At 36.3% G+C, this 10,578-nt stretch overlaps 1 protein-coding gene across 1 annotated transcript; it reads left to right on the top strand.

Moving 5' to 3' along the window:
- The first annotated feature begins 1,954 nt into the window (after positions 1–1,954).
- On the top strand, positions 1,955–9,929 carry LOC140819816 (uncharacterized). The gene is given in 8 exon segments (XM_073180048.1): positions 1,955–2,111; positions 2,113–3,238; positions 3,931–5,275; positions 6,081–6,360; positions 7,901–8,008; positions 8,083–8,361; positions 8,859–9,002; positions 9,195–9,929. Coding segments are annotated over 8 exon segments (3,567 nt in total). The 5' UTR covers positions 1,955–2,015; the 3' UTR covers positions 9,384–9,929.
- The last annotated feature ends 649 nt before the right edge of the window (positions 9,930–10,578 follow it).

Genomic DNA, 10,578 nt, shown 5'->3' with positions numbered 1-10,578 from the left:
TATTTCGTATTCGTCTTCTTTTTACAAAAATGATTACTCAAATTAATATAAGATTCCATTGTAATATCTTTTAAACTATTTTAAACTTTTCATTTTTAATCAATGTGAAACATTATATCATATACTACTTTGTGGTTAAACATTAGAAAACCCTCAATGATAAAATTATGAGGAACATTCAAAAGCGTCAAGAAAGAAAAACGATGGACGTTATGCAGTTGTAAATATTTTTTTATAATAAAATAAAAACGGTCGCGTTTTTTTGTAGTTTTGCATAAAAAAATGAAATATTAATAAACCATTGGTTTTTTTTTTCTTTTTTTATTTGAGTTGATTAAAATCATATACTAAATATAAAGAGTCCCATGTAAGGCTAGCATGTGGAATATCAAACTAGTTGTACCATAGATTCTATTCGTTTTAACTCATTTATTCTTAACTTGTAACATCTCACCGTTGGCCAATGCTTGATCTAGATTGGATCAAGTAGCATAGGAGTAAAGAATCAATCTATTTTTGTCTCTTTACGATTATTTTTTAGTACTAGTGATAATATGACATTACATAAATCAGTATGATATGAAAAAATAATAAAATTACAAAAAATTAAAATCAAATATTATAAAAAAAATTAAAATTTAATGAGTAGATCTCTTGTGAGACGGTCTCACAAATCTTTATCTGTAAGACGGATCAACCATACCGATATTCACAATAAAAAATAAAACTCTTAGCATAAAAAGTAATATTTTTTCTTGGATGACCATAATAAGATATCCGTCTCATAGAAACCGTCTCACACAGGTTTTTGTCAAATTTAATAACATAGAAGACTGATATCAGCAAAGAGGCAAACATACATATCAAAACTACATTTTCCTTGAATTTATATGTTTTATTCAAATTTTTGGATAAGTTAATTCAATATTTATTAAATAAATAATTTGATTTATATGATAATTCATTCTCTTATTTTATATCAATTAAGTATCATATTAAATTTGATAATAATATTAAATTTTGTTTTTGGAATTTATAGTACAGATTTTGTTTGCATCCAAACCCCCACAAATTTTTGTAGGCCAAAAAAAAAAAAATCTTAAACAATTAAATTCAGACCAAACAAGGGTTCCTCTTTGTCACAAACCCAATTCAGAAATGCCCAACTTCATACCAAAACATGAGCCAAACCCCATCAAACATTCAAATTAAATGTCCAAGATTGAAAGAAAAAGGGAGAAAAAGTGAATAAATTCTTCTCTTTTTTCAGGAACTTATTCTACTATTGTTTGCATTTGGAAAAGTGAACAAGTGATCGATGTTTTGTCAGACCAATTCTTCAGGTTGGGCGAATGGATTCAATAGCACCGTGTTTGGCTTCTCGGGAAGAATATTCTTCGATCTGTAAGCTTCGTTTTTGCTCCAAGATTACTCTTATCGTATTGTTGCGTTTCATGTTTTCTTACCCTTTTGATTTGTTGTGGCTATCGTTTAGCGTTTATAGTTCGTTTGTATATTATGAAGAATTATTAGTGCTTATTAGGGTTCGTTAAAGTGCAGATCTCAATTAAATCTCCGTTTGGTTTTTATGTTGAATCCCAAAGAAAAGGGTTTTTTTCCTCTAGTGTTGGTTAATGTAAATCTACTTTTCTGTGTTAGGTCCCATGAAATGCCGTTTCTACATCTTTTCCTTAGCTCTTGTTTCAGTATTTTGATACTTGTAGTTTGATTTTTTTCTTTATCATGGTATCTGTTATAGTGGGTAATGCGGGTTTCTTTTAATTAGAGTGTTGAAGTTAAAGAAAGTTTACTCGATTGAATTTCTCATTTGTGGGTGTAACCTTTCTCGATTGAATTTCTCATTTGTGGGTGTAACCTTTGATTATGGGTTTGAAAAGTAGTTTAAATCTGGTTAACATATTAAATTTCCTTTCTTTTGGTTTTAAATTTCCAGGGTTAAGTGAGTGGTATCTCTTGTAAGTGGTGGTTGGATTGAGCTAATTGTGTTTGTATAAATGGCTGATTCTAATCCCATTGATGGGATACTAGAATTTCTGCGAAGGAACAAATTTGGAAAGGCAGAGGCTGCTTTACGCAGTGAGTTGAGTAACTAGACCCGATTTAAACGGGATTCTTCAGAAACTTACTCTTAATGATAATGAGTCAGCTGGTAGTTCAGGAGAAGAAGCGAATGCAGCAAAAGTAGTTGAAGAGGATCGGAAGGCGTTAAGTTATCGACATGGTGGAGAAGGTTTGGATGATTCGAAGATTTTGAGTAGTGCTGAGGCTTCTGACGAGATAATTGTGAAAGAGGTTGAGTGTGGAACAAGGAAAAATGCGTCTGAGGTCAAGTGGAAAAGTTGTGGCAGTGTTGGGGAACGGAGTAAGGCCAGTGAGTTTGTTGGAATCGGTGATAAGAATTTTACCTTCTCCAAAAATGCTGATGATGCCGTGCTTGATTTGTATTCTTGGAATTATAGGACAAACAACGGTCCATTGCCTTCATGTCAAAATGAAGGTGACAGTGCCAATGAAAATAATTTTCTGGGATTTCAGGTTACTGGGAAGGCATTGCTAAACTCAGCTGAGGGTCCTGAGATTTGTAGTGTTAATTCCAAATCTGGGGAAAATTGCTTTGCTACTGAGAAGGGAATGTCTTGGCCTGGTAGTGTTAGTGATTCCATTGTAGAAACGAGGCACAAGAGGAGTGAGAAAAGTGAACTCAAGGAAGTCGATCAACAAAGAGAGCCTAGCGGTACAAGCTCTAAAAATGACATTGTGGATAAGTCCTGGTCCAAAAGTGATGTATCTGTTCATCTGCCTTTTCCCGTCAAAACTGTTTTTCCCTTCTCCAGGGAAGGTACTTCAACTAGTTATGATTGTCCCATCTCCATTGTTGATAAAAAGGAGGAGAAAAGGAAAGTAGAACCGAACGACTCCAGAACAGCTATAAAGGAGCAAGGGGATGAGGTGGGAAGAGCTCTGTACTTTGGGAAGACTCAGGGTGAGCCAAAATTTTTTGATGAATTAGAATTTTGTCTTGCATCCGAGAACCGGAAGGAAGAGTTGCCAAGGCTGGCACCAGTAAGACTTAAGTCAGAAGACAAGTCTTTCAATATTCATTGGGAGGAGAAGTATGAGCGTGATGATAGTGATGCAAAGATTTTAAATGCCGGAAACGCTTATCTCATAGGATCATTTCTTGATGTGCCTCTAGGCCAAGATGTCAATCCTTCAGGTATACACTGAAAACTTCAATATTTAGTGAAGTATTTTCTCTTCTCGTTGTTACTGATAGCACACGCTATGAGTTTTTCAATCCTGCCCATCATTTACCCCATTAACTTAAATGCAAACAAATGAAAAGTATTGTCGTGTAATTCACCCCTGTATCAGAAGCGGGGTTAGCCATTTCTGAACTTATTATTGGATTGAAGACTTTTTGAATGTGCTGAATCTGTGATGTGTACTTGTATATCACTTGCTCATTTAAAAAATGCACCCCAATAGGTCAGTCCAAGAACTTTCAATATGTCAAATTGTGTAAGAATTAAGATTTGTCTGTTTTGAACAATGCACACCAAAAATTTCTTGATCACAATCTTGATGCTACTTGTTGTGAGACACGCTTTCTTATGGTTAGGAACGAGCTCTCTACTATATCTGGAGAGGGAGAACTTGTATAAGTAGATGTTGAGCATTCTAAATTAGGTAATTTCCTCATGAGTGCACTGTTGTCTACCCTTGTTGAAAGGCCCTTCTCTCCTTCTCCTTTTCAATTTTTGCTCCCCAAATCAATTTATAATTAGAACTGTTCAACACTCTTTCCATTCCCACAATCCCACCTTATTATCATTGATAATGCATTTCTTTCTGTCTCTTCCATGAAACCAAGAGACCTTGATATGAATGTCTTGTATTGTTTTATAGGGAAAAGGACAGGAGGGAGTTGGCTCTCTGTGAGTCAAGGCATTACTGAGGATGCTTCTGACCTTGTTTCTGGTTTTGCCACTATTGGTGATGGATTGAATGAATGCATTGACTATCCTAACGAGTACTGGGACTCTGATGAGTATGAAGACGACGACGACGATGGCTATATGAGGCAACCTATTGAAGATGAGGCCTGGTTTCTGGCTCATGAAATTGATTACCCGAGCGACAACGAAAAGGCTGCAGGTCAGGGAAGTGTTCTGGACCTTCAAGAAAGGGAGCAGGCGAAGGATGATGAAGATGATCAGTCATTTGCTGATGAGGATTCTTACTTCTCTGGAGAGCAGTATTCCCTTTCAAAAAATGTCGATCCAGCTATATCGTCTGATGATCCTCTTGGTTTGACAAAGAAGGAGATGTACCACAAAAATAATGAGAATGGCTTGATTGGTCGATATGATGGGCAGTTGATGGATGAGGTGGAGCTAAGTTTAATGCGCTCAGAGCCTGTCTGGCAGGGCTTTGTAGCTCAGAATAATGAACTAAGAATGCTAAGAGATGGAAAGGTCATGAATGATTGTGGAAGGACAAATCTAGATGATGTCTGCTTGGATGATGATCAACATGGTTCAGTCAGGTCTATTGGTGTTGGAGTCAACAGTGATGCTGCAGACATAGGCAGTGAAGTGCGGGACAGTTTGGTTGGAGGTAGTAGTGAAGGGGACATAGAGTACTTTCACGATCACAGTGGTGGTTTCAATGGATCTAGACACTCACTGCACGAATCAGATAAGAACACTGGTGAAGGATTCAAGAAACAGATGCATAGAACAATGAAAGATAGTTCTGACGATTATGTTAAGTCTGATGACAGGAATGCATGTATACAGGCAAAAATCCACATGGATGGGGGCTTTTCTTTTCCTCCTCCTAGAGATGGGAAGTTGGTGCAAGCAAGCTCTGGTAAATCTTTGTTGTCAAACAAGGACACTGCAGCCAATGATGTGGGTAGAGAGTCTGTAATGGCTAATGGTGACATACTTTTATCAAGAAGACGCAAAAGCCGCGACACTTCTCCGTGTAAGAGTTCAAAGGATGAAACAAATTCGTATACTGGGGAATCAGCAAATTCTAGTCCTTCTCTTTCAAAGTATGGTTATATTGAAAATGAACTTGCCAAGAAAGAAAAGGATGATTTCATAGAAGATGGAAGAGAAGAAGATCCTTCGGCATTGTTGGAGGATGAGGAAGCTGCTGCTGTGCAAGATCAAGTGAAGCAGATCAAAGCGCAAGAGGAGGAGTTTGAAACCTTCAATTTGAAGATTGTTCACAGGAAAAACAGGCATGCAAACTTTTTTTACTGTTGATCGTATAATATGATCAATAGTCTTCTTTATTTAGAATTAAGGTTTGTATACGAACTCTTACCGCAGTTTGCTATGCTAGTCTTTGCACCCCCTAAAGAGTGTTGTAAACTGAAAATTAAATAGCAGTTCAATAGCTTTATAACTTTTTAGTTTCTGATGATTATATCACAGGTTACATCAAACATTGACACAGTAATGTTTATTCATAAGCTTCGTGTCTAGTTTTAGTTTAGCAATTTCATAAAAAACTGGGAAATTGGTTTCAATCTCTGGTATGGTGGCGCAATGTATCATGAGTTGAGTGTGAAGCACACTGTTGACTATATTTAACCTTGTTTCTACTTTCTAGACAACGTAGCTTTATGACTGTTTATGATTGGGGGAACCGGGAATATATGCAGCGCTGGTTTTGAACGAAGTGTTGTGCAAATGTAGCATAATTATCAACAGTCTACAAAGTTAATAACTCTGAAAATGTACCACAAGATCGAGTACAGCTTATGTTTATCACCAGGAACTGCACACATTTCTATGTCCTAATTAGCCTAGTTGATCATGCTGCAAATTGTAGCTTGTTAGATATTCGATTTAAGTAGCTTTCTTCTGTTAAATGGCATCCTTGCACTTTGCCTTTTAATCTTTGTAGGAATTTAGTTTCCACTATGATTGTATTCATCTCTTTACTCCGTCTAATGGTGGAATTCCACTTATTCAAGTCTCTCATTTTTACATCCATAATTTTTGGAATGTGTTTCCTTATTTGTTCTGCTTTTTGTTCAGAACTGGCTTTGAGGAGGACAAAAACTTTAATGTTGTTTTAAATTCCGTCATCGCTGGGCGCTATCATGTTACCGAGTATCTTGGATCAGCTGCATTCAGCAAAGCCATTCAGGCACATGACCTTCACACAGGCATGGATGTTTGTGTCAAGATCATAAAGAACAACAAGGATTTTTTCGATCAGAGCCTGGATGAAATCAAGCTTCTCAAGTATGTGAACAAACATGATCCTGCTGACAAGTATCATCTTCTTCGGTTGTATGACTATTTCTATTATCGAGTAAGTTAGCATTTCCTTCATCTCTTTGGCGAACACAACACTTTTTAAGTCTTGAATTGTCAATATGTTATTCTTTAATAGTTTTTTTTACCAAGTATCCATAACTGTTAATTTTTAGAGCTTGGATCTAAGATTTGAGTTTTGAACATACTTTCTCTGTCTGTTACCCCATGGCGTGGCTAGATTTCCTTATTTTCTCTAGCCTTCTTGATTTCAAAGTAATTATTTCTCACTGCAAGATGTAAATGTCCAAAATATTCACGTAGAAAGGTTATGTCGTGCTTGGCAGAACACGTATTTTGTGTGGCATTGGTACAACCATGCATAATTAGCCAAAATAGCCCTTGGTTGGCATTAATACGAGCGAAAGAGTAGTACATGCAATCGAATTTTTTTCCTAATTTTTTTCTCTTCTCGAGCACACTCATCTAGTTTTAACATGAACTTGATAGAAGTGGCTTGTTGTGACAAGTGCAATAAGCACATGTCGCTTTACCGTCCTTACAGCTGTTATACTCAACCATAACCCCATTTGATTGTCAAATAGCCTCAGATCAACATAACATATTATTAAAAGACCACAAGGCGTGCATCTAGACTAAGACTCATTGCAAGGCTCTTTGAGGCTCTGCCTTTGCACCTCGACACAGGGTAAGGTACAGTCCTTTAACAAAGCGGGCATCTTAACCATAAAGCCCAAGTGTTGGCGAGCACTTTAAGGGCTCAAAGCCATTTATAAGCACAACTCCGGTGTGGAGATAGTAAATCCACGATGAATGCAGTATAATGAACTTATATAATAATGTATTTTGTTTTGTTGTTCTTGTAAATACATGTTTAGATTCTAGCAGATTGTTATATAGGGTGCTTCGCTTCAAGAAAGCGCTTTCCTTGCTTTGTGCCTTGCTCCTAGGCTCTAGGATACTTGTGAACCTTAGGTTGCCTTGTGCTTCTAGAAACTATGCAACCATAAAACCAGATTTTTTACACACAACAAGCAATGTCATATCTGGTATGAACTACTCTAGAAATGGGCTAAAATAGGATTAGCTGAAACAAGACGTGCAACTGCATCGATGAGGCCACTGCAGGCTTCAGAGTGCCTGCTTCATTGTTTTATAAATGCCATTAACAATAGAGAAATGATTTTGAATTAGGGGCTGACAGGGTTGTCTTCAGCAGCTCAACACATAGATGATAATCAAAATATGACAAACAGTTTAATATATAGCTTATTATTTCTAAACAACTTTAAGCGGCATGTTTAGTATATTTGGTTACAATACATAAAAGCCTATCTTCTTGATGAGTAAACAGAGTATCATATGCCTATGTATACACCTAATACATGTCTGTGCTGCCAATAAAGTGTGTTTCTGTTTTGTATGTGTGTAATTATTCATGTTTGTAATTGTACGTTTGTAATTATTCATGTTTTGCATGTCTGTAATTGTATGAATGTAATTATTCGTGGTTTAATGAATGCTATTTATGTTTTGTATGCTCATCTAGCTTTTATTGATCATTGTTCTATATGCAGGAGCATTTATTGATTGTATGTGAACTGCTTAAAGCAAACCTGTATGAGTTTCACAAATTCAACAGAGAATCTGGAGGAGAAGTCTACTTTACAATGCCAAGACTGCAGGTTTGTGTGACACTTATGTTCTCGTATCTTTTTTATGTATTCCTCTCTAACTTTTACAGCCTGGATTTGTGCAGTCAATAACTATTCAATGCTTGGAAGCACTTCAATTCTTGCACAGTCTTGGCCTCATACATTGTGACCTGAAGCCTGAGAATATATTGGTTAAAAGTTACAGTAGATGTGAGGTGAAGGTTATTGATCTTGGAAGTAGTTGTTTTGAGACAGATCACCTTTGTTCTTATGTTCAATCTAGGTCCTACCGTGCTCCGGAGGTCATTTTGGGGCTTCCATATGATAAAAAGATTGATATTTGGTCCCTTGGTTGTATCTTGGCTGAACTTTGCACAGGAAATGTAAGCTTTTCTATTCTTAGTTCATTTTTAATGTGCGATCAACTTGGTAATTTCCAGCTTTCTTTTCCCGTGCTAAACTATGAATCTTGTTATTTCTTTTCTTAGATCTAGGTTTATGCTTATTTGTCTTTTCTTGATTTTGACACTATTTGTATTTGGAATACATTTTGAAATCTTGCGATCTTACCCTTGTAATAGGAAAATTCTTGTTGCTTTAACTAGTTTCTGATTTCCTTCAGTTATTGTTTTAGTTGTACTATTCGGAATCTTAGTTCAAGGCAGGCTTGTCTTAGGCTGAAAGTTGGGAAACCTAATAGGCTCTAAATTGCCTTCATGTGTATAAATTCATCCATTTGCGTACTGCTTCATTTCGTGTCTGCTATCAAGTATCTCGCTATTAGAACACTTCCATGATTTTGCTGTTATTATTTTATTATTATGATTTTGACATTTCTTCTTTGGAACTCTAAAATAGAGTTATAATTTTATTCATGTAGGTGCTTTTTCAAAATGATTCTGCTGGCACTCTACTTGCTCGAGTAATTGGAATCATAGGCCCGTTCGACCAAGAGTTGCTTGCAAAGGGACGAGATACATTCAAATATTTCACAAAAAATCACATGCTTTATGAAAGAAACCAGGTAAACTCACTTTACGCCATGTCATTATATTTCACGCGCACACAAAACTTGTTATCGTATGCTAATAAACTGACGAACAGAGTTGGAAAGGATGCGTATTTTAGGGTTCCCAAAGTATGTATTGATGAATGCATGAATGATTTGTATTGCTGTTGTACTCATTCATCATTTAATCGCTTTAATCATTTTCAGGACACTAACAAACTAGAGTATTTGATACCCAAAAAGTCATCCTTGAGACATCGGTTGCCAATGGGAGATCAAGGCTTCATCGACTTTGTTGCTCATCTGCTTGAAACAAACCCAAAGAAGCGGCCTTCTGCAATGGAGGCGTTGAAACATCCATGGTTACAATATCCATATGAACCAATATCTTCTTAACAAAATGAATTTCTGGGATGCATTATCACCTATGAAGGTCGCCTTTGAGTGCGTGTCCATTCACAGGATTGGAGTAAATCTCCCTCTACCACCCGGCTTGCTCATTGAATCAACGGGGTTGTAAATTTCAAGTGCCTGCTCAATCATTAGGTTTGATTTTTTTAACTGCTTGTTGATCTTCCTTTATCCCACAGCCAACTTGTCTTCTCCTTCATCACGACTCAAATGTTGTAGCCCGCCAAGCAGTATTTATGGGTTGGATTAATTTTTCCATCTTCTTTGGTGGAAAGAAAAGTCTTGCACTCTTGTTGTAAATGATGTGTGATCTAGGAATTGTATTAGCATGGTAAATCTCAGAGAAAAATCTGTTGTATTTATCGAGAGATTGCTCAAAAAAATTAGTGTCTGGTGTTATTTTGAGTCTTTATTTGTACAAGTGATCTTTGAAATTGTGCTGTGAGGCATTCTGTGAGCCGGAGTGGCTGAGTTTCGCCTGGTGGATGCCAACCTTCATTTTTCGTTTAGCTAACTTTTAATTGCATTTCACTTATTATTTTGTGTTTCAACTTTTGTTAAACTACTATATGAAGTAGGCGTTATGTTAGCTAGAGCTGTCAAAATGAGTTAAACATGTAAGACCGGTCCTGCTGGTCTGTCATGGCAATGCTTCGCATGAACCATGATCTGGTCCATTTAGTTCGATTTTGGTCGTCTATGACAATTTTCGTAAACATCGAAAAACATGTACTCAGAATGAAATTTGTCATTTTTCGTCAAATATGATTGAGCATGAAATCATTGACAATATTGTGGTTATTATTTTCTAATTTTTATACTATTTGGTGTCACGATGGACCAACGGGATAACAAATTAACATTAATTTAAAATGTTATCTCCCATGAATAACTGTAATCAAGATCACTTGTTTTGCTGGAATAGGACAATTTAAAATGAGAAGTCTAGGGTACTATACTCTTGTATATCGCCTGTACTGTGGTTATGTGCGGACACTGTAATATTACTTCACTTTATTTGTGTTTGAATACTAAATTTTCGAGACCGGGCCTATAGCCCAGTAGTCTCACCTCCTGTTAGATTAGCTGGCTCCTCGAATTCTAAACCTCCGGTTTGTGTTGTAATAAAAAAGGATATTAATTTTTTCAGGGTGTTTTTTTTTTTGAATAAAAAAGATAT

This window comes from Primulina eburnea, chromosome 18 (assembly GCF_022965805.1).
Source record: "Primulina eburnea isolate SZY01 chromosome 18, ASM2296580v1, whole genome shotgun sequence".
In the NCBI taxonomy this organism is placed as follows: Eukaryota; Viridiplantae; Streptophyta; class Magnoliopsida; order Lamiales; family Gesneriaceae; genus Primulina; species Primulina eburnea.
Note: the sequence above shows the minus strand (reverse complement) of the source record. Positions and strands in the feature narration are given on the sequence as shown.